Source organism: Theropithecus gelada, chromosome 1 (genome assembly GCF_003255815.1).
Source record: "Theropithecus gelada isolate Dixy chromosome 1, Tgel_1.0, whole genome shotgun sequence".
Taxonomy (NCBI): Eukaryota; Metazoa; Chordata; class Mammalia; order Primates; family Cercopithecidae; genus Theropithecus; species Theropithecus gelada.
Window position 1 is genome coordinate 6,376,739 of NC_037668.1, and position 24,745 is coordinate 6,401,483.

Genomic DNA, 24,745 nt, shown 5'->3' on the forward strand with positions numbered 1-24,745 from the left:
GAGCCATTGCAGGGACCTAGGAATCCATCAGAGCCCTAAGTTTTGAGTAAATACAATGCCTTACGCATGCTTGCGCCACATCTTTTAAAAGTGTTTCTGAATTTGGGGTAGGTTTTTGTAGTTACGTTTTTCTTGTTGCTATTTTCAGTTAAAGGATGCTGTATGTATTTACAATTGTTGTCATACAGGGAACTCTGAAAGGCTTTAAAGGAATCCTCATTCTCAAACTATTAAGACTCTCTTGCCTTATCTGCCATGCACTGCAGACTGTAGCTATCGGGCTTTACTGACATATCCCTAAACACACCATGAACTCTTACCTCTCTAGGCCTTTGCCCTTCTCTTCCTTCTGCCTGAAGCCTTTCCTTCCAAACATCGGACACTCCCCAATTCCACTATTCCATTACCCTCATATCCACACATACCCCAAGTGCACACCACATGTACAGCAACCAGCCTCAAAGGTTTCCCTTTCGTGAAGTCTTTCCTCCTCATTGATCACCCATCATGGATCACATCTTCTGACATATTTCTCCATCAAAGGATATGTGTTATTATTTCTGATCTCTGATCCTCACAGGCTGGAATCCCATAGATATATTAAGGGAGTGTGGAGGTGTGGGATCAGGGAAGGGAGGGGTCCACTCCTCACCTGGTGGATGAGGCTGGCTCTGTAGTTTGCCGCTGCAGCCGCGTGTGACGCATGATGTGCTCCTTGACCGACATCTGCACCTCAGCTGGGATATCTGGGGATGTGTGGCTGATCTTCACGGCCGCCTCCAGGAAGCCCAGGGTGCTGGGGTCCTTCAGCTTGTCCGCCATGTTGCCTCTGAAGCTGGGGCTCTGGAGGGCTTCCAAGGGGGGATTAGCAGAAGAGGGACTGGAGGCCTCCTTGTTCCTCCAGGGCATCCAGCACAGCTTCCAAAAGAGAAAGAGAAAAACTGCCACCAGGGCCACGCCACACACAATAACTACAACTGCGAGGAGGCTGACAGAGGTGCCTGCCCTCGGCATGAGCCAGGCAGGGAGGGACAGACAGACAGAGGCGGGGAGAAGCGGGTGAGGGTGTTGGAGGAGGGGGCACACAGAAGGGACAAAGACGGAAGAAGAGAGAAGAATGGTCATGAGAAAGCTGCCAGGTCAGAGGGAGAGGTGGTTTCAGGGTTGACTCTTGATTGTCCACTTCGTGGAATATCTGCAGCCTTGTGTTCACCTCAATCTGATTCTTCCAGCATCATCCTCTTTCCCGCCCCCACCCCCACCCCCCAGCCAGCTTGGGGAGCACCTGGGCTGTCTTCTCTACTGCCTATTGGCATGTGCACAGGGAAAGGAAAGTAATTTAAATAGTAGCCTAAGCAAATGTGCAAATTCGTGAAGCATGCATGTTCAGACGCTGTTTGAATTTCTATTAAAGCTGCTACTATGGCCAGACCTAGTCATTTTTGTCTACAGCCTACTTCCTTAACAGGCTGTGATACCTTGGGGGGGCAGACACTGGCTAACTCATCCTCTTTTCTTCTTTGTCCCATCCCCACTGAGCCCAAGACAGGAACTCAATAAACATTGAGTTGACTTCAAGTGAATGAGAGTCAGCATAGTCTCTTTAAGGGCAAGGATTATGTTCTTCTGTACTCCCAGAAGTCTGTGCATAGTAGGCTCAATAAATACTTCTATTAAGTTGGAATCTGATCTACACAGAGTACGTCAAAGCTAAATACAGGCACAGTTCATTTTACTATGCTTCACTTTATTGTGCTTCACAGATACTGTGTTTTTTACGAACTGAAGCTTTGTGGCAACCCTGCCTTGAAAAAGTCTTTTGCTGTTTTCCAACAGCATGTGCACATTTTGTGTCTGTGTGTCACGTTTTGGTAATTCTCACATTATTTCAAACTTTTAAATTACTATTACAGTTGTTATGGTGATCTATGATCTGTGATCAGTGATCTTGGATATTCCTATTGTCATTGTTTTGAGACGTCCTGAGCTGCACCCACGTAAGATGGCCAACCTAATTGATAAATATTGTGTGTGTTCTGACCGCTCCCCTGGCTGGCCATTCCTCTCCTTGGGCCTATCTATTTGCTGAGACACAACAATATTTAAATTAGGCCAATTAATAACCTTACTTTGACTTGTAAGTGTTCAGGTCAAAGAAAGTGTCACATGACTCTCATTTTAAATCAAAAGCTAGAAATAATTAAACTTAGTAAGGATGGCATATCAAAAGCCAAGACAGACCAAAAGTGAGGCATTTTGTGCCCCATAGCCAAGTTGTGAATGCAAAGAAAAAGTTCTCAAAGGTAATCAGAAGTACTACTCCAGCAAACACACAAATGATAAGAAAGCAAAATACTCTTATTGCTGATGTGGAGAAAGCTTTAGTGGTCTGGACAGAAGTTCAAACCAGCCCCAACATTCCCTTAAGCCAAAGCCTAATCCAGAGCAAGACAGTACCTTTCTTTCATTCTATGAAGACTGAAAGAGGAGAGGAAGCTGCAGAAGAAAAGTTTGATTCTAGCAGAGGTTGGTTCTTGAGGTTTAAGGAAAGAAGTCCTCTCCACAATGTAAAAGTTCAAAGAAGCAGCAGCAAGTGCTGATGTAAAAACTTCAGTAAGTGATTCAAAAGATCTAGCTAAGATAATTGATGAAGGTGACTACACTGAAAAACAGATTTTCAGTGTATAAGAAATAGCCTTATATCGGAAGAAGATGCTATCTAGGACTTGCACAGCTAGAAGGGGGAAGTCAATGCCTGGCTTCAAAGTTTCAAAGGACAGACTAACTCTCTTTTTAGGGGCTAACATAGCTGATGACTTTAAGATGCTTAAACAATGCTTATTTATCATTCCAAAAATCCTACAGTCCTTAAGAATTATGCTCAGTCTACTCTGCCTATGCTCTAAAAATGGAACAACAAAACCTGGATAATAGCACATCTGTTTAAGAATGGTTTACTGGATATTTTAAGCCCACTGTTGAGACTTACTGCTCAGAAGAAATGATTCCTTTCAAAATATTACTGCTCATTGACTATGCACCTAGTCACCCAAGGGCTGTGATGGAGGTGTGCAAGGAGATTAATGTTGTTTTCATGCCGGCTAACACAACATCCTTTCTGCAGCCCATGGATCAAGGAGTAACTTCAACTTTCAAATCTTAGGCTTCAGCTGTCATAGAGAGTGATTCCTCTAATGGATCTGGGCAAAGTAAATTGAAAACCGTCTGAATAGGATTCACCATTCTTGATGCCATTAAGAACATTCATAATTCAGGGGAAAAGGTAAAAATATCAACATTAACAGAAATTTAAAAGAAGTTGATTCCAAACATCATCAATGGCTTTGAGGGGTTCAAGACGTCAGTGAAGGAAGTAACTGCAGATGTGGTGGAAATAGCAAGAGAACTAGAATTAGAAGTGGAGCCTGAAGAATGGATGAGGAGTTGCTTCTTGTGGATGAGTAAATAAAGTAGTTTCTTGAGATAAAATCTACTCCTGGTAAAGATGCTGTGAACATTGTTGAAATGACCACAAAGGATTTAGAATATTATATAACGTGAGTTGATAAAGCAGTGGCAGGGGTTGAGAGGATTGACTCCCATTTTAAAAGAAGTTCTACTGTGGATAAAATGCTCTCAGACAGCGGTACATGCTACAGAGAGATCTTTAGTGAAAGGAAAAGTTCATTGACGCAGCAAACTCACTGTTTTTTTATTTTAAGAAATTGCCACAGCCACTCCAGCCACCAGCAGCCACCAAACTGATCAGTCAGCAGTCATCAACATCGAAGAAAGACCCTCCACCATCAAGAAGAGATTAAGACTCACTGAAGGCTCAGATTGTTAGCATTTTTTAGCAATCAAGTTTTTAAAATGAAGATATATGTTGTTTTTGGGTGTAATTCTATTGCACACTTAAGGGGCTACAGTATATTTTACACTGTATACATGTATATATATGTATAGGTATATATATTACATTGTATACGTTTTGTAAGGCTTTAGCTGCCACTGATAGTGATTCCTCTGATGGATCTGGTCAAAGTAAATTGAAAACCATCTGAATAGGATTCACCATTCTTGATGCCATTATATTTACAGTATATTACAGTATATTTTATACTGTATATATTCACATATATGTATATACTGTATATACGTAATAGACTACAGTATATTTTATACTGTATATATGCATATTTTATACTGTATATATATTGTTTAATTCTATTATGCTATTCTAATAATTCTATTTATTTTTAGAAAATATTTTTATAAAATATACTGTAGCCTATTAAGTGCACAATAGAATTACACAAAGTTATATATATGTTTACATATGCATATATATAAATTACAAATACTTATATGTATAAAAGTTCTATATACATATATGTATATATAGTATAAAAGTAGCATAGTATAAAAGTTATGTGTGTATATATATACATATATAGTATAAAAGTAGTATAGTATAAAAGTTATATATATCTATATATACATACATATGTATATATGTATAAGTTATATATACTTATATGTATATATAACTTATATATACACACACACATATAAGTATATATAACTTACGTGTGTGTGTGTATGTGTGTGTGTGTAAATATATATAACTTTTATATGCACTGGGAAACCGAAAAATTTGTGTGACTTGCTTTATTTTGATATATGCTTTATTGCAGCGGTCTATAACTGAACCTACAATATCTCCAAGGTATTCATGTACAAATGATTCCTAGAGCTGTCCTCTTCCATTCCTGTGGCTATTCAAGAGCTTTGCTATAAAAATGGTGTTTTAAATGTTGTGATTGGTTTGGAGGTGGGCACTCACTGCCCCACCCCCAGCCCACCCCTAACCCCAGGGATGCCCATTATCCCAAGAAAAGGGTATGCCCCTATGAGGGATGCCCCTCTTTGTGAGAAATTATTAAGCAAACCTCCCATCCCACTTCCCTCTCCAAATTTGGGAATGAACCTTTGAGTCCAAGGCCTCTTCTTGCTCAGAGTAGAGAAGTCAGAAGGCTCCGAACCAAGGGCATACCTTGCAGGGTTTGCAAAAACGTTACTGTGGACAAGCTAGCAGAGGAGTTTTGTTTGGCTTGCTTGATGATTGAAATGTTAAGAAATTCCACCATCTTCATCACCCCAGACTTCTGACTTCACTGGAAAAGATGAATGACTTGTAATTGACACGGGCTCCCACATAGTGGGAACTGGTGACTCTCTTTGTAAGGATATGTCCTCACCAGTTCAACCCTCCACTCCCTGTTCCCTGTCTGGCCCGTGAAAGCCTGTAAGTTTGCAGCCTCTGTCTTAGCCTGTCCAAATGCCTTAAAAATATTACTATTTAAGGTGAGAATTGACCCCACAAGTACTGAGTCCAGGCTGTGCCTTTAAAGATGGGAGCAGTGGTCCACAGAAGGGACTTGCTTGGAGTCACAGGTTGGTCAGACACAGAACCTGGACTAGGGTCCAGATGTCCACCACTCAGCCTGGCACTCTTTCCTCTGCCCTGGCCTGTCTGTCTCTGGTTAAACTGCAGGCTACTTTGACACATGTTTTGCCTCTTTGTCTGACTCAGGGCCTCGCATAGAAACTGGTACATGGAATGAATGAGTGAATGAAAGAATGATATATGAGGAGGCTGTAATTAGCTCTCATTTCAATTAAGTTCAAGCAACATTTACTGAGTACTTGCCATGTGCCAAGTTCTGGGCTAGGCTTGGTATACAAAGATGCCGAGGCCCCTCCTAAGGGGATCCAGGTACTCCTACAGCACATAGGCTCCAGGGAAAGAGATCCCACATCAGAGGGGCCAAGAAGGAGGTGAGGATATCAGCCACTCTCTCTGGGAAGCCAGCACTGCCTTTTGACTCCTTTGCTGCAAGTTACTTGCCTAGATCAGCTGTCACCTCTGAGAATAGGGAATAATAGCAGAGAATCCTCAAGTCCTGAGCCACCTTCCACCACCCACTTCCCAAGCCTTCCCAACGCCTGGCTCCCTGCACAGAGACATTAGAGCCTTTTCCTGGCCAAAGGAGCTGGAGCTAGTTCTTCACCTGAGACTGCTAGACACCAGGAAAGCTCATTCTAAGTCAACTTCTATACTAAAGGTCTCCAATGTGGTGGTGTCTCCAATGGGGGTGAACCTCGGGGCAGGGGGGACACAAGAGACAAAAAACCAAGCTATTTTAATATTTATAATCTTTAAAAGAAATCAAAATTTTAATATACAGGTTGACAGGAATAATAACATGTTATTATTAGATTTAGGCAATGCAGTCAACATTCCTATGTCTAAGGTTCAAAGAGCTTTATATCTATTCACTTATTTAATCCTCTCCAATGAAAAAGATATGATTATTATCCTCATTTTACAGATGTGGAAACTGAGGCACAGAAGGTTAAATAGATTACCCAGGTCACACAACTAGTGAGTGGTGAAACAGGGCTACAACCCAGCCAGTCTGGTTCTGAAGTATCACCTCTGTGAAACATGTATGTAACTTGGGAACAAAAAAACATATATTGGAGGCACTAAGTTGTTTTTTTTTAACCTGTTATGAATTCATGATCTAAATAATTTGGAGACTGTTTCTTCAGGCTTTTATCCTAGTGGGTTCACTGGGAAAGTCACCACAGCTATATGTGTCCTTATTCTACATATCTGGCCATCTCTAGCCCTTCACATCTGTTCTTTGTTACAGCTGTTCTGGATGCATTCTCTGCAATATGACTCACCTCAAAACAAAAGGTGTTTCTAGGGCTTTGCTTTCCTTTGATCATACATCTTACTTGTTCTGGTGATAATTAGAATTTTAATGAGAAGGGGGTAGGGGGAATCTAGAGAGCATAGAGTGCATTTAAATGTTCAGCCTGACAAAAAATTGAATTCGTAAATGAAAAGAGAGGTAGGAGAAGGGGGTGGGGCAGGAGACTGAGGTTTTCCTCCGTGTGGTTGCTATTTAGATTGCTTCTCCACATGACCCCCAGCTGCTCTTCCCTCAGAGCTGTGATTAAGGAAGGCAGAGAGCATGGGTTATTGGAATCAGCACCCAATAGTGGTTATATGAGACCAGGAGGCCCGTCCTGTGCCTGAAGAATCTTCTTCCAGGACTAGAGGAGCCTGGGCTTTCGACATCTCACTGGCAGGCAGTGCAAGGAGAATTAGGTCTCAAACACTGAGTGGGTTCATCTTCACAGGAGATGCAAGGTTGGTGAGCAAGGCTGGTAAGACCAGAAGCAAGCAGCGGGGAGGAGGTGGTTGTAGAGGATTTACCCCCTTTAAAATCGCTATATGTGTCGTTGAACTCAGACAGCCCTCATCTCCTAGTTTAAGGTACATGGAGGTTAGAAAGGGCTGTAGGTTTCTGTACAGCCTAAGGGCTGCCCAGATAACCTAAGCTGTGTGCCTTCCCACTCTGGGTTTGCTGGGGCCAACCCACTGGGACATGTCCCCTAGGAAATCACAGGTGCACAAAGAGACTTCAAAATCCTTTCCCCATTCACATCTTGTTTGAACTTTGACCCCTCGAGGCAGCTAGAACTTTGATGGGCAACTCCACCAGTTTCTGTGTCCTGATCCAGTGCTCTTCCAATTTACACCACGCATTCACTTCAGGAAAAGTGAGAAGTAAGCCTCCAGTAAGGGAGAGAGGGCTCAGCCCAGCCCTGAAAAAGAGAAAGTACTTCCTAGGTATTTGGATTCTTCTTCCCTGTCTGCTTCTTTACTTCCTCTTCAGCTTAGAGAGAAGGAAGCATTGCCCTGAAGTCAGACTGGGCTCACTCACAGTCTACCTCCACTAGTTTTAAACTGTGTGCCTTTGGCAAACTAGGTAACATTTCTCAGCCTCAGTTTCCTCATCTATAAATTGGGGGTAATCATAGTATCTACCTTATAGGGTCATTGTAAGGTTTAAATGAGACCAAAAGTGTTGAGGATAGTGCCTAAGATGTAATAAGCAATAAAATAAATATTACCTATTTTTATTAGAATTAGTTATGCCCAGCCCAATTTGAAACAGTCCTTAGTTTTGAAATTTGTTTAGTGGGCAGAACACCTGCAAACCATGAACATTAATCAATAGAGATAGTTTTAACCTTGTCTTCACAAACCAAGAACAATCTGACTAGCAGAAATAATATAACAGTTTCGGATGTAGCCAGGTCTGTCTGTATCTTGAGACATAACAAAACCATGGTTCAGATCACACATCTCCAGGCTTTCCTGCTAATACTCATTTGCTTGCTGCCTCCTCAGTTGCTTTGTTGTTACCATCACCAGCCAGCTGGTGAACAGGAATGAATTCCAAAGGAGTAAGAAGATCATGGAAGAAAAACCTGTAATTGAGAACATCCTATGTTCTTGAAAAATTTCTTGAAATTTGGGGAAAAGAAGCCAATATTCATTGTGAAATGTTTTCATTCAGGCATCAGAAGAGCTCTAGTATTTCATGGGCACCTGATTTGGTAAACCATAGTAGCCAGCTATCCAGCAGCCCTATGGGAGAGAAAACAGCTATGGAACTAGGCTTTGGGATCACCTGAGTGACATAGCCTTGTACAGGGGCACATGGCTCCTAGCCCTGGCTGTGAAACTGGACTCACAGGTGCTCAGACACAGGATGGACATCTCAGGTGGGTGGCAGTGCCAGAATGAATGACAGCATAGCGTGTACCATCCTCATTGCTTTCTAATTGCGTGAACTTGAGCAAGTCATTTAACCTGTCCAAATCTTAGTTTTCTCTTTTATTTAGTCAGGATTCGAATTATTCCTACCTTTCAGAATCATTGTGAATATTAAATAAGCTAAGACTTTGAACACAGGCCCTGGTACATGGTGAATGTCCCCAAAATGTAAGCTGCTGTTATTCTTCATGTTTTGTTTTTTGGTGGAGGATAATAATTGACTGTGTATACAGAACAGACACAAAGCTAAGTCTTTGAGCCAGGGAAGGGAGACACCAGATCAGAGGACAAAGCATCCGAGGGGCGTCAGGCCCCTCTTCTCTCCTGGGAAGTTGAGATCCCCTTCAAGGCCATCAGGGTAGAATCTGCTTGTCACCTTAAATGAGACTGTCTTGTTGGGGTGATGGCCCATGGTCTCCCTCCTCTTCCAGAAAACGCTGGGTTATTAATTAGCAGCTCAGGGCTTTCTTATCTTCCCCCACTGACACTTCTTTCTCCAAAGACAGCCCTAGTGCCCCCTCTCCTCTTCTCCACCCAGAGTGTTAGAATTCATCAGCAACTCTTATCGCTTGCTATTGTTCCCATTTTTCTAATGGGCTCTCATGTCAGAAAAATCCATTTTGTAACAGTAACAGGCATTCTTCCTAACCAATTGTAATTGAAGAGATAAACTGGGAAGAGGAAGCAAAAAGAAAGAACCATTTTCCCTGCTCATCCCAAAGCCAGAGAAGGTTGGCTTCAGGGCCTGGAATTGGTGGTGGACCCTCAGAAATGGTCAGCGCTCAGGCTGGGGAGAGCAGGAGCTGCCTCTGCCAAGGAGCTCTCGTGCAGACACAGATAGAGACATGGACAAAGCACAGCCCAGAGGCCAGGGAGCAAGTGACGCAGAGGCCCACGAGCTTGGAAGAACAGTGTTTAGCCTGGGAAGAGAAGATATTCTGGCAGAACCACTCATAAAATACTAATAATATTATTTATTTATTTCTACATAGTAAGCATTATGCCCTTTACATTATCTGATTTAACATTTTTACCCTCCCTAAGAAATTGGTATTCACGCTTAAAGATAAATAAACTAAGTGTAGAGATGTTAACCAGGTAACTTGTTCAAGGGTACAGTGCATTAAGGAGAAGAGCTGGGATTTGAACCTAGGACTTTCTGATGCCCAAATCTGGGCTCTTGAACCAGATATCTAGGAGGACTACAGATTGAGCTGTAGAGTCCCAGGTTGGACAGAGAAGTTGGCAGGGGGTGGAGGGGGCAGGCATTTCTTAGTTGTACTCAGGAGAGGATGGCAGGGATACTCCCACTTTTTGGCCTGACCCTATGAACCTGGACAGAGCCCCAGAGACTCAGATTATGACCAGCCTGGTCACCACCTGCCCCATCTTACTTCTTCCCTGGAAAGCTGACACTTCAGGTTGCCCACCAGCCACCAGGCAAGTAACCAGTGGCCTCTGGAGAAGGTGTCCCTGAGGAATATCTGAGAGAGAGAGAGAGAGAGAGAGAGTGAGTGTGTGTGTGTGTGTGTGTGTGTGTGTGTGTTAGGAGAACAGAGCTATTCTGTACTGAGGCTCATATGTGGCCCATTAATAATAAGCTCTGCCAGGGCTTGTAAGTTTATTAGGAGAAGCCGGTGTAATTAAAATTCAGGGCTGGGGGGAGGGGAGCAGAGGGCTTTTGCTTCCTTTCCTTCTTTCAGAGATCCAGCCTGAGCTACCAATGGGGATAATTAGCAGAGTCCAAACAGAGAAGGAATTAATGCTCCTGAAAAAGCTGTGATGAGGAGAGACAATGCCAAGCTAATTACGGCCGCACCAAGCTTTATGACTGGGCGCTCGCTTCCACCATCATTAGGGGATTCAGAGCTAAATTGGAGACGAATGTGGAGTGTTATAGCTAAGAGAGCATTGGCACTAATTTAGCAATTACTAATATTATTATTTTGGCGGATGGTAACTGTACCTTTCTGCCTGAGGGGTCAGGGCATGTGGGCCTTCTGAATGTGGGATCAAGGCTGGAGTGATGGAGGTTGGGGGCAGACAGTCAGAAATTCTTTTCCCTCTATGCTCCTCTCCCTGTTTGTACCTGCAACTAGTGAGAGGAGGGGTCTGCCTGGGTCCTCGGGGAGCAAGAAAGAGTGCAGTGCTCCTAGAAGAAAGAAGGGAGGGATGAAGTTGTGTCATTATACTTGGAGTGCCCAGATCCGGATGCCCCTATTTATTTCTACTTTCAGAGACTCCTCTGATTTCGGTTCCTAAGTGTGACTCTGTCCTTACAGGCTTCCTTTCCTAAGCAAGACTAGAAAGGATGCCACCTAGTTTAGTCAGGACTTTGTCTTAGCATGCTTTCCCTACTCCAGACAACCCTATACAGACCGTAAAGAAACCTGGCTTGATCCAGATGCCTCAATGCCACTCCTCACTATTTGCAGCCACATGTTATACCCCTAACTCTGTGGACAGGGAAGATAAGCTTCAGACAGTTAGAAGAGAACATGTCTTTTGTACAGAGCTTAGAGGGATGACACCTACTGAAACCACCATCCCTACTTGACGTTCTCATCAAAGTCAGAGAGAGAAGAGAACTTCTAGAACTGTAAATCTAAGGGCTCTACAACTCCTAGATACTGGACCCTGCTTCCAGAACTCTAAAGCTCAAAACACACTAATAAGAATATCATCTCCTTGGGTTCTAAAGGGTTGTGCATTGTACCTTTCCTCAACAACGGCCAAATCTGCAGAATTCCATCCTTCCAGTGAGAAGGACAAACATCACATAAATCTCATGGCCACAAGAAAACTGGAGTTAACCACTCCCAGCTGCCAGCCTAAGAAAAGCAGGGAAGCTTGAGGTCTCCTGTCAGGTTTCTGCATTTTCTGAAGCACTTCTGGACCTCTGCTTGCTACCGTAGGTACAGAACCCATGCTGACCATACCTAAACCTCTGCAACTTGGCTTATGGAAAAAGTTCATTCATTTCCACAAGGCAAATGACACAATGAAAGGTGGAGAACTGCTTGTTAGTTCACTTGGGATGTATTAAGGAGAATAGCAGGGCTGTGGCTCCAGAGTTTTTAAAGAAAAAGGGGAAAATTGCTTTTAGTTGGAACAGTTTGTGTACAGGTGTTTCCAAGTCAGGGTCTGATTAACTGAGACTTCCTGTGCAATTCCTAGCACAGACTCTGGCCTATAGAGGAGTCTCAGCAAATGACAATGGAGTCTGAATCTCAATTGTCGAATCCCAGGGTGTTACTAGAAATCTGTAAGCTAGAGACTTATAACAGGAGAAAGTCAAGGGAAAACATAAAATGGTAAAGAGAGCTGGGCATGCTCTAGCCACTTGCATTTTTCATAAAACTACAACAAATGAAAAACTCTAGCATTCTGCTGGCTGGAGAATCTGGACCCAGGTAGTGGCTCTGGGATGCAGGGAGCAGGCTGGGAGGTGGAACAGTTGGGGCCTGGTCCTGAACTCCATGGCATCTCCCCAGACCCTCTGGTCACCTAAATTCTCAAGATCCCAAGGCCACTCTCAACCACTATCTTTCTCTTGCTATGATCAAAGGGTCTGCTCCTGCCTCCCCACATCCCTTTCAGCCTCCCAACTTGGACCCTGGGCTTCCCGGGACTTGTGACTCAGCAGCCAAAGTTAAAGTTTTCCAGAGCTAACTCGAACTCATCTTCTGATACAGCCTGCAGGGAAGGCATAGTACTTCATCTGGGCCTGCTGACTCTCACCCCTCAGGCTTTTCTCACCCTCAACCTGGCCATCCAGGCACCTGTCATTGCAGATGATGGGTATCCCTCTGGAGTCAGAACACCAGTGCCTCCCCCTACCAAGATGTCCTGCGTACATACAGCCCTGCCCCACTGCCAGCAACTTCCACCCTCACACCTGGCATTTCTGCCCTGAACAGACAGGAGAGGCAGCTTCCATCCCAGGTGGAACTCCACAGGTATGTTCTCACCCTGTAGGCTCTGAGGGTCAGGACCAGCATTAAGGCCCCGCTGGAGATGGATCCTTGGTGGAAAAGATGGAAGGGAGCTGGGGAGTAGGGAGAGGCAGGAAGAGACTCCCTGATAGGGAAAATTCTGTGTCTGGTGGGTATGGGGAAACGGGTGGTGTGGGAGGGGATGGCACCAGAGAACCAGAGTCTTATAATAATAACTTGTTAGGCCTAACGTGTTCTGTGAATCTCCAAGGCAGGGAATCAACTTCCCCAACCTCCATCTCCATACTACCCTCTAAAAGTTCTTCTTTATGTCTAACCTCAGTCCCTTCTGCTGCAGTGATCAAGCCATTGACTAAACATTGCCACAACTAGGGAGAGCAGCGCCTCCTACGACCCTCACGGGGCTCAGGTGGGCTCCAGTCACCCCAAGGCTGGATACAGCCCCCTCACACACCCAAGGCTCCCCTTGGCCTACTGCCCCCTCCCCTGAACTGTTCCTCACGGGTATCTACCTCTATATACGACCTTTAACCTCAAGTGAAAGGACCCTGGGACCTGCAGCCGCTGGGGAGTTTACCCCACCTGTACCTGCTCTTGGAACCGCCGGTCCCTGGCATCTCGTCCCTGGAGCAGGGCGTGGGGACCAAATTCCCGCCTCTGGCAGCCCCTTTCTCCCCTTCCCGCGCCAGCTATGCGGAGCCACTGGGCAACTCCCGAGTACTCCTAGGCCCAGCCCTACTGGAGTCGGGGTCGGGGAACAAGGAGGAATGGAGCCCGCAGAGCCTCCTGGAACCCCGGTGCCCTGGTCCCTGCAGGATCTCCCCACCCCCACTCGGCATTCTCTCCAGGCCTCTCACCCCCCCAGCCCCTCCCCCACGGAGGGGACACGACCCCGTACTCCCTCCCGCCCAGGACCCTCCAGACGTCTGGACAAAGAAGCCCCGCGGCAGCCGGCGAGCGTGACTGCAGGGCACTGGTGCAGCAGGTAAATACCCGGGGCCGGCCGCCACGTCGCCGACCCTCCCGCAGCTCCCGCCGCCAGGGCGCGACACGCCATTCCCGCTGTCGCGACTCCCCGGAGACACCGCAGCTGCGCGCCGGGGTCCAGCCCGGCGGGGATCGGGCTCGGGACTCACCCGCTCCGGTGAGCTCGACTCGGCTCGGGCTCCCGCCTCGGCTAGGCGGCCGCCTGGGGCTGCGTCCGGCGCAGGGTCCGCGCGGCTTGGGCAGGAGGCGCCCTCTTGGCAAAGTCGGCGAGAGGCGCCCGCTCAGTCGCGCACCCGCCCCGAGTCCGAGTCCGAGAGGGACGGAGGGAGCGAGTTATAGGGGCGAGGGGGGTGGGGGAAGGACGCCGCAACACCCTCATACCCTCCCCCACCCCGCCCCCCGTCCCCCGCCCCCCAGCGGAGACGCGGAAAACCACTCGCAGCTGGAGAGACACCCGGACACAAAGACCTCGTGCCAGCCGCAGACCCAAGTTTCTCCCGGAGAGACCGGGGGTCCGCCCGCGTTCACCGCGAGAACACGCACACGGACGGACAGACCGACGCACGGACCCCGGGACCTCGACACTTGCTAGAAGGCGAGCTCTCTTCCTTAGCCGGGCGCCCCTCGTCTCCCGCTCTCCATGGACCCCTCTCCTGGCAGATTGCCCGCAGCTTGGAGATGCGAGGGAAACTGAAGCCCCGAGGGTGCCCGGTCCTGGGAGCCTGGCTGTCTGCGGGGTCCCCCGCAGTCGGCAGTAGTAATACGGGAGGGCCAGGGGGGTTCTACCCCCACCCCCGGTCCCCTTCGGGTCTCTCCTGGCTGTACAAGCGATGGGTCGGGGGGCTGGACGAGGCTGGCCCCCAATCCAGAATCCCTAGCGGGAGAGTTCTCTCTAGGTTCTGGGGCTCCTGGGACCGGGACTTTGGGGAAGGGAGACCTCAGGACGGATATCCAGGAAGGGAAGGGGCCCTGGGTCTCCCGTTACCTGCGCCTGCCGCGCTGGGACTCCGTTCTGGGGGCTGCAGCTCGAAGCTCCGACAAGTCTCCACGTCCAGCCCGAGAGGGGGCGGCCGGGCCCGGCACAGCGAGGTGAGGACCGCGAGCGCCTCCTGGCACCGAGGCCCGCCGGCCCCCCACACCCCGCTCATGCCCCAGACACCCAGGCCTGCCGAGCAGCAGCTCGAACCCGCGCCGCGGCCGGACTGGGGCGGGGCACGACGGCCCCAAGAAGACCCTCCCTGCAGCGGCCCCCTGCGGCTCCGCTCTGCTTTTAATCACTTCCCCGCAGGGTCCCCGCCCCTCACGTGGCATCCCGCGGCAGCTGGCAAGTCTGGCGCCTCGCGGCCGCCCCCTCTACACTCAGGGACTGGTCTGAGTCCGGGGAGTAGGGGGTTCGAGGCGGGGAGCCGGGCTGTCCCGAATCTCAGAGGGTGCAAGGCCAGGAAGGAGTCCGGGTTCCCGCTCCGCATTCACTGCCTGGTGTGACCTTGGGCGTCTCTGAGCCTCAATTTTCCTCTCCGTAAAGGTGGTGTAATGATTTTAAGTACTTCACGGGCTCCCTGGGGACAGAAAGATCGTGTTTGTGATAACACTGGGGAAACTGCCACATGCCGCACGAATGACAGGGAAATAGATAACCCGGTAACAGAAAGAGCTAGGGTCAGGCTGGGTCTGGAGGGACCTTGGCAGAGGTTCCTGACGGGAGAAGTTAGACTGGTCCCCGAGTCCCAGCTTCGGAGGTAGAAGACCCCAAGACAGGCGGGCGATGCGAACTGCAAGACTTTCCGAGCTCCGCAATCCTGCGGTCAGCGGTACCCGCATGTTGCTATGGCGACGGGAGGCAGCGGCGGTCTCTCTCCATGGCAACGGGAGGGGAAAGTTTCTGGCGAATAGGAATGGGGGGCCATTTCAAGAGGGCGTAGGGCGCTCAGTTCCGCCGACCCACTTCCCTGCTTCTGTGAAACAGCACCAGAGATCATGTATCTTTCTGCCAAGCATAACAAGAAAGACAGAAAGCTAAACGGGAGGATTGAGGCTAGACTTAAAGCAGAGATCCCCTCAGAAACTGTGGAGTGAGGCCCAGGAACAGATTGGCTGAGGGGCTTCGAGGCTCCTCACTCAGCGCTGGAAGTCTATGAGCCATGGTCAGGGAGGCCGGGGGACCAGCGCCCTGCTGGGGGGCCTATCACGGGAGTCTCTTGATCTCCACCTGTCGGCGGTGGGACCCCTTCTGTGAGGGGCTCGCCTGAAGCCCCAGACTCCAGTCCATTTGCTCTCCCGGAGCTGGGAAGGAAACTTTAGCTGAAGCCCCTGGAAACCGCTGGGTTGGTGTATGTCCGAGTGGCTGGCGAGGGAAGAGGGTCTTGCCTCTTCATTAACACGCTTGTAGGAAGTGACTCGAGCAGTGACTCACGTTCCGGAGGGAGGAGATTCGGAGCCCTAGCTACTGGCGGTCTCCACTGCGCGCCATCTGTGCCAGCCGGCCCTTAGACTTGCTATCCTCTAGCAGCTAGTGCCTTGGGCACCAAGGGCTGAGGCGAGGCCTGTGAGGCTGGCCCAGCCAGGCGGCTTTTCCACCTTGAGGCGCTCCCTGGCTCTGTCCACGGTGCTGAAGACCCAGTTGGTGCTACCATAGCGTGGGCCTAAGTTTAGGGGACGAGGGAGAGGCAATTGTGGAAGGTTCGCAGCTTCCACCTTGACCCCTGTGCCTGTGATAGGAGAAGGTTAGGAACTCAGGCAGGGACCAGGCAGACACGACGCAGGTGATACTGTGCAATCCGGGCTGCCTTCCTGCTGGAGGTGTTTGGTTGCTGTTCCAAGAACAAGTGGGACTCTGGCATCCCCATTCGCCTTCCTGGTGCTTCTGAAAACCCACCTGAGGAGCCCAGAGGCCCCATTAACTTATTTTCCATCACCCGATGCAGATCTCAGCACCCAGGAGAGCCTCTGGCTACATGCTTATTAGCAGTTTCCCAAGTGGCAGGTTTGTGTTTATGTAAAATACAAATGGAGAACTGCTCTTTGCCCGTGTTTATGGCAACTCTGTCACTCCGCTGCTATTTCTCCCTCCCCCTCGCGAGTTCCTGGGGAAATTCACAGAACAAAGCGCCTTGTTTTGCCTTTGCAGGGAATGAAAAAATACAGGACCGTTCCAAGGGCCCAGACCTGTGATGCAGGCAAATCAATATTTTGCTTATATCGAGTGGGGGAATTTGCATCTAAACCGAAGGTAAAGGAGCTCGTTTGGAGCAGAGCAGGTGGCAGGAGCCGAGAATTAACAGATAATTTCTCATTGTTCCCGGATTCAGCCTTCACACTCGGCAGGCGGTTCTGCAGCGTCTCTGGCGCCCCGGCAGCAGCTCTGGACCTGGCATTTCTCAATCTAACACTGTGAGGGAGCTGCTGCCCTGACAGGGCTGCAGAAACAGGTTAGGGCCCCTGGGTCAGTCATTAGCTACTGAAGTTGAAGTGTAGGAGTTAGGGTGTGTGAGAGAGACAAAGAGAAAGAAACGGAGACAGAGATAGAGGCAAGAGACAGATAAAAATAAGAGAGACAGAGGATGAGATAGAGATACAGAGAGACAGTTATAAGAGATAGAGAACAGAGAAACAGACAGAGAGACAGCTGTACAGATAAAGAAACACACATTCAGAAGGAGACATTTAAAATGTATTTTTAACATTAAAATAAAGCCTCACCCTAGTTGTCCTCTTTAGCCTGCCACCTCCCCCTGCCCCCAGGTCAATTGCTGATACCATTGTGGTCACATAATCAGCCACAAAGCAGAAAAAATTCTTCATGTAATGATGGAAACTTTTTTGTCTCTCAAACCCCTTTGCCGTGCAAACCCAACCCCAAAACACACTTTCGCTTCTTCCTATATGAAGAGATCAAATTCAGAGTCCCAGGGTCCCACCAAGACCTGGGAGGGAGAATCCGGGGTCCCACTCAAACCCAGAGAGGGAAAGAGGTGGAAAGAAGTAGAATTGTTGCCCTTCAATTCTATCTCGCAGAGAAACCCCATTCATTCTGAGTTTGGATGTAGGGGTGGGGAGGAGAGAAGCAGGAACAGAGATAGTAAGCATGGAGTGGTGGCAAATAAGTACATTGGACAGGGCCTGGGATGGCTGGGATTCAGGATTGGTGCACCAAAGCAGCCATGAGGCTGTCATATCCCCTATCTGGGGCTTAGTGTGCCTATCTGAAGTTGGATTAGGAGCTCTTTGAGGCTCCTTCCGGCAACAGCACTCTAGGATTTTACATGAGGGAGAAAGGAGGCTGGGGTGAGGGAAGGAGGGAGGCAGCCTTTCCTGGCTCTGAAGCTGAGGGTGGTTTTACAGAGGCCAACTCACTTTCAGCTCCCCCTCCCCCATTGTTCTCATTGCATCTACAGCCATGGATGGAGCATCCCGAGTTTGGGTACCCCCCAGGCCAGACTGCTCAGATGCAGGAAGAGGAGTTGGGGTGGATGGGAGGCAGAATAAGAGGAGGTTTGAGACAGAAATCAGAGGGCTCCCACTCCTATGCCCTCCTGTCTTCAGAAATAGCCAATGTGCCCATCCCCCCCAACTTAAGTCTCTGCCCTTGGGCAGGCTCCCACTCTGCTCTGAGCAGGAATGTCTTGTTGAGTTATGTTGCAAATAAAATAAATTAAAACCAAATAATAATTTCTTTCAAAAAATTGAACCTTGGTGGGAAATTGCTAATGCTGTAGGCGGAAAGAATGAGCTCCTTTGACATGAGCCGATGTGTCATATTGTCTTTTCATCTCAATGCAATTTCTAAATAGGGAGCCCTTTCCCCATTCCCTCCTCCCTCCAAGTCCCCAGCAGAAATGTAAAGGGAGCAGTCTGACGATTGAAGCTGGATTGTCTGACGTGCAGGGAGAGACACGGAGGAATAGACACACAAGCACACCTACAGCTTTGCCATGTGGATAGAAGCCAAGGAGGCTCTGACCCAACCCTGAGGGCCCCTGGTCTCTTCTCCCCCACCTCCCCCGTCCTCTGCTTACTGAGGCTTGTAGCTGCCTTCTGAAGAAGTGTTAATTTACTCAAGAAAACAGACATCAGTTGAACCTAATCTACTGCCAATGGAGAATCAAGTTGAGGTCCTGTATTTGAGGGTGTAACTTTATATCATTATTTGGAATAAACTGTACTATGGATTCCCTATGGGGTTTCAGCTAGAACAGCTTTATCAGTATTTCCTACAGATTCCACTCTCTCCCCAAGACCCCATACCAAGATAGTAAATCTAGCCAAAGCTGGGTGACTTCTGCAAATCATGCCGTTCCAAGCCATCATCAGAGTTTTCAGGGATTCCTCCTTACCTGAGAAGATGCAGAAGACATTGCAGAGCTCAGGGTCAATGCCTAGGTGCTTTTTGAAAGAGTCCATTCTTGCTTTTATTCCAAGAAATATGCTTGGAAGTTCAAACATCCTGAACCAGGGTATATTTGCCTCTCTCCCATTCCTCCCCCATTTCAGTGGTCTCATCTCTGTCCTGTGCTCTCTGTTCAAGCACACAATGTTCCATATCAGACTTGGGAAGACTGGACAATATTTTCTGCATCCAGCCTGGCTTTGTGGACAAAAGCAGGCTGGAGTTTGGGGAAACAGAGACAGGTTGAAGGTCAGAAGGCAGTATCATCCTTCAAACAACTTTAGAGCTAGGCCTAACCATGGTGGGTTGGGGTCTGTCTTCATTATTGAGAAGTGAAGATGATGTCAGAGGGGAAGGGCTAGGAAGGGAGCCAAATAGTCCTCTTCTCACTGACCTTGTACAGAAGAAACAGCATGGGCTTTGGAGTTGGACAGATCTGCGTTCAAATCCTGGGTCTGTTATTTACCAACTGGCTTGCTTTAGGTCCTGTACTTTAGCTCTCTGAACTTCAGCTTCCTCATTTGTAAAATGGGACATATAGGGCCTGATTCACAGTGTACAAGGAAAGGATTACATGAGTTGGGTTAAATGGCGAAGGTACTGTGACTGATCTGTGGCAAGTGTTAAACAAAAGACAGTTCCTGTCCCCTTCCTTCCTTTTCTCAGAATGTAGAGGAAAATTTAGCAGGTGTACTATTCGGAGGTTAACCTGTATTCTTCCATGGGGCAAGTCTCTGCAAATTTTCCAGAAGGAATATATCTCATTTAATTCTTACAAAAACACTGAGAGGCAGAATGGGTGGATCCTAATGGTCCATCTAGTAGAGGAGATTAAGTGCCTAGTTCCTAGTCCACAAGCAAGGAGATGGCAAATAACTGGAATTCAGGCCTTCAGACAGCAGATCAGCCCTCCTTCCTTCTTTACCATGCTGCAGAAAGATGGTGGGGATGTGAATACTTTTTCTTATTTTCTTACAAAAGTTTACAATATTTTAAAATTGCCTTTATAATAAATAAAAAATTTAGAAATAAATTGCAATGCAGTGAAAGATTTTTTTCCTGTGCCTCTTTGCAATGCTCTTGGCTCTTTGACCCTAGCCATTTCAGTTGCCTCTTGGACCCAGTTACTGGTCTAGGGGAAAGATGGTGTCATTGATAAAATACGGGGCTGGGGCCAGCCAGCTTCATGGCTCCAGACGTGCTTGGTTGCTTCATTCTTGACAGAGGTGGGACTCTTCAGAGAGCAGCTGGAGGTGTCTCTGTGCCTGGACTGTGTCCTGTGGTCAGAGTCCTGCTTCCAGGAAAGGGCCAAGTCAAGATTCTTGTAAGACCGGGACCTCAAAGACTGGAGGTCTCCCCAAGGAGCCTGGAGAGAGTTTGCAATCTTAAGTCTCTGGCTATTCCACTAATGAAAGGAAACCAGATAAAATGCCAAAACTAATTAAAATGACAAACCCGAAAAGGCCCTGTCAAAACTAGGAAGTCTTAATTCTTGATTTCAACAGAATTCAGGTAGGAAGAATCAACAGAGCATGCTTTGGGTCAGTGGACTGAAGCCCCCTGTGGAACTGAGATGCTGGAGTCCCTGGAGAGAACAAATCTGTTTATCAAATTCCAGCTTCATCCAATTGGTAGAATAAAAACCCTTTTCTACCCCAGCCCCCAACCCTTATATATATTTCTGCTGTTTGCTAGAACCACAGTAAATGGTTTTAATGAGTCAGCCCCCAACCTTTATTAATACTTCTGTACCTTTGTAAAGCGTGGCACAGTTTACACAACAGTCTTACATATGTTATCTCCTTTCACACAACCCCGAGAGTGGACATTATTATTCTCATTTCACTGGTGAGGTCTCAGAGAGGCTAGAAATAACTGGCTCAGGATTCACAGCTAGCAAGTGGCCGAGCCAGAGCTCGAGTTTGTCTTTTCATGTCACTCGTTCACTCATTCAACATTTATTGAGGTCCTACTAAGACCCAGTCTGTGCCAGGCACATGGGATGCAGTCCTGTGCTGTTTCCTGTATACACTGGCCTTCAGCCACACCGCATACAGAGCCCTGAGCATATGGGTTCTGTCCTGAGGGAGTGCACATCACCAGTTGTGTAAAGAGGCTGTGTGTGAAATTGATTGAAAATGAGTTCTTCTACCTCCTTGATACACAGTTGCACAACCCACATGAACTGTGAAATTCTCTTCTGACATGATTCTCTCTTTCACTCTCTCCTTTGCCTCCTGTCAACCCTCTGCTTTCTCCAGGGTTCAGCTCTCAGCTTTTCTTTCTTCTATCTCAGCACCTTCTCTCTGAATGGTCTTATCCACTTATAGGGCTTCAAATACTAAACAATGCCAACATTAATAGTAATGGTAAACATTTACTGAGCACTTACTCTTTTCCAGGCTCCATGCTGCTTGCTTAATATGGATTGCATAATTTAATCCTCACAACAATCTTATTATTGCCTGCAATTTGCAGGTACCAAATGATAGAGCCAGAATTTCAACCCATGCAGTCTCACTCCAGCGCCCACCCTAAGGATTTCCAATTCTGTATCTCTGACTCATCTATCTTTCCTTGCTTCTCCATGTGCATTTATAAATTCATGTTCTGAACAACTTGACCCTAGACCTTCTGAATCCAATACATAAAAGACAGAAATCATATTTTCCTTCGCAAACCTGCTCTACCTTCTTAAAGAAGGCTATAACCAAACCAAATTAGTGGCTCAAACTAAAAATCTCAGAGCCTTCTTTGATGCTTCCCTCTCCCTTATTCACCTGCATTTGTCCATGACTGAATTCTGTTGTTTCTATTTCTCAAGTGTTTTGAACCCTTGCCCCCTCATCCTTGGATTCACTGTCCTTGCCCTAGCTCCAGCACCCAACATCCTTCTTCCAGATCATGGCAGTTACGTTATGGGATAATATGATTACGTCACCCTCTCCATTAAATCTTTCATAGCATTCTTGGGACCTTTGAGATGAAGTTGAAACCCTCCAGTACAGCAAACAAAGCCCTTCCAGATCTGGCCTTTGTCCACCTAGGTAGCCTTCTCTCTAGACACTCCTGGGTATCCCCTGTGGGCCACCTATGCTGTGGTCACAGAGTGGTAATTCCTGTCCCTTGTCCTCACTCTCCACCCTACCTTATGCACTTTTGCTCACTTTGTTCCTGCAGTTCTTCTTATCTTCCATTTTAGAGTCTAGAACTTCGTGACTGCTTGTCCTTCTGCCCCAAACACCTTCCCTCTTTTCCTCATCACCCAGCTTGTTCCTACTGGATGCAGTGGCACATGCAGGGTAAGACTGTAGACTTTGAACATTATACTGAATGGGCAAAAGATGGAAGCATTCCTGTTGAGAACCAGAACAAGACAAGGATGCCCATACACATCATTCTTATTCAACATAGTACTGGAAGTCCTAGCCAGAACAATCAGGCAAGAGAGTGAAATAAAAGGCATCAAAATAAAAAGACGGGAAGTCAAACTATCTCTCTTCACAGACAATATGATCCGATACCTAGAAAACCTCATAGTCTCTGCCCAAAGGCGCCTAGATCTGATAAACAATTTTAGCAAAGTTTCAAGATATAAAATCAATGTACAAAAATTAGTAGCATTTCTATACACCAATAACATCTAACCAGAAAGTCAAATCAGGAATACAATCACGTTCACAACAGCCAGAAAAATAGTAAAATACCTAGGAATATAGCTAACCAGGGAGGTGAAAGATCTTTACAAGGAGAATTACAAAATACTGCACAAAGAAATCAGAGTTGACACAAACAAATGGAAAAACATTTCATTCTCTTGGATAGGAAGAATTAATATTGTTAAAATGGTCACACTGCCTAAAGCCATTTACAGATTCAATGCTATTCCTATCAAACTACTAATGACATTTCTCACAGAATTAAAAAAAAATATATAATTCATTTGGAACCAAAAAAAGAGCCTGAGTAGCCAGAGCAATCATAAGCAAAAAGTACAAAGCTGGAGGCATCACACTGCCCAACTTGAAACTATACTACAAGGCCACAGTAACTAAAACAGCATGGTACTGGTATGAAAACAGACACAAAGACCAATGGATCAGGTTAGGGAACCCAGAGATAAAGCTGTACACCTACAACCATCTGATCTTTGACAAAGCCAAGATAAACAAGCAATGGGGAAAGGACTCCCTATTCAATAAATGGTACTGGGATAACTGGCTAGCTGTATGCAGAAGATTGAAACTGGACCCTTCTCTTTCACCATATACAAAAATTAACTCAAGGTAGACTAAAGAGTTAAATATAAAACCTAAAACTGTAAAGACCCAAAAGACAGTCTAGGCAATACCCATTCTAGACATTGGCCCTGGCAAACATTTCATGACAAATACTCCAAAAGCAATCGCAACAAAAAACTTGGCAACTGGGACCCTAATTAAACTAAAGAGCTTCTGCACAGTAAAAGAAACTATCAATAGAATAAACAGACAACCTAGAGAATGGGAGAAAATATTCGCAAATTATGCATCTGACAAAGGTCTAGTATCCAGAATTTATAAGGAACTCAAATGAATCAACAAGCAAAAAACAACCTCATTAAAAAATGGGCAAAGAATATGAACAGACACTTCTCAAAAGACATACAGGTGGCCAACAAACATATGAAAAAAAAGTACTCAGTATTACTAATCATTAGGGAAATGCAAATAAAAACCACAATGAGATACCATCTCATGCGAGTCCGAATGGCTAGCTATCATTAAAAAGTCAAAAAATAACAGGTTCTGGTGAGGTTGTGGAAAAAAGGGAACATTTATACACTGCTGGTTGGACTTTAAATTACTTTAGCCACTGTGGAAAGCAGTCAGGAGATTTCTCAAAGAACTTAAAATAGAACTGCCATTTGACCCAGCAATTCCATTACCGAGTATATACCCAAAGAAATATAAATTGTTCTACCATAAAGACACATGCATGTGTTTGCACTATCCACAATAGCAAAGACATGGAATCAACCTAGATACCCATCAACAGTGGACTGGATAAAGAAAATATGAACATGCATACCATGGAATACTACACAGCTGTACAAAATGAGATCATGGCCTTTGCAGCAACTTGGATGGAACTGGAGGCCATAATCCTAAGGGAATTAACACAGGAACAGAAAACCAAATACCACGTGTTCTCACTTATAAGTGGAAGCTGAACATTGAGTACACATGGACACAAAGAAGGGAGCAATAGACACTGGGGTCTATTTGAGGGTAAAGAGTGGGAGGAGGGTGACAATTGAAAAACAACCCATCGGGTATTATGCCGATTAACTGGGTGATAAAATCATCTGTACACCAAACCCTTGAGACGCTCAATTTACCCATGCAACAGACCTGCACATGTACACCTTGAACCTAAAACAAAAGTTGGAGGAAAAAAAAATGTATAGGCTTTGCAGCTAGATTGCTTGGTACAAATATTGGATCTGCCATCCAATTGAATGATTGACATAGTAGCTGTGTGACCTTGGGCAAGTTACTAAACCTCTCTGTGCCTCTGTTTTCTTGTCCATAAAATGGAGATGATAATAGTAGTACCTCTCTCATTAGTTTACTGGGAGGTTTAAATGAGTTGATACGAACGAAGCACTCAGAATATCCCATTCTCTGACTTCCAGAGCTGACTCAGATATTCCCTTTCTTGACAGCCCAT

The 24,745-nt window shown here is 46.5% G+C and overlaps 1 protein-coding gene across 2 annotated transcripts in view; it reads right to left on the minus strand.

Moving 5' to 3' along the window:
- The window catches only part of SYT6 (synaptotagmin 6), a 60,818-nt gene extending 46,023 nt beyond the window's left edge, over positions 1-14,795 (minus strand). Inside the window, exons 1-2 of one of the 2 annotated variants that reach the window (XM_025401595.1) lie at positions 14,633-14,795; positions 653-1,001 (exon numbers count right to left, since the gene is read on the minus strand). In XM_025401595.1, coding sequence (XP_025257380.1) covers positions 653-1,001; positions 14,633-14,795 — 512 coding nt within the window. Of the gene's footprint in view, positions 1-652; positions 1,002-14,632 lie in introns of those variants that run through there. The other variant, XM_025401605.1, reaches the window with a different exon arrangement.
- Between the last annotated feature and the right edge of the window lie 9,950 nt (positions 14,796-24,745).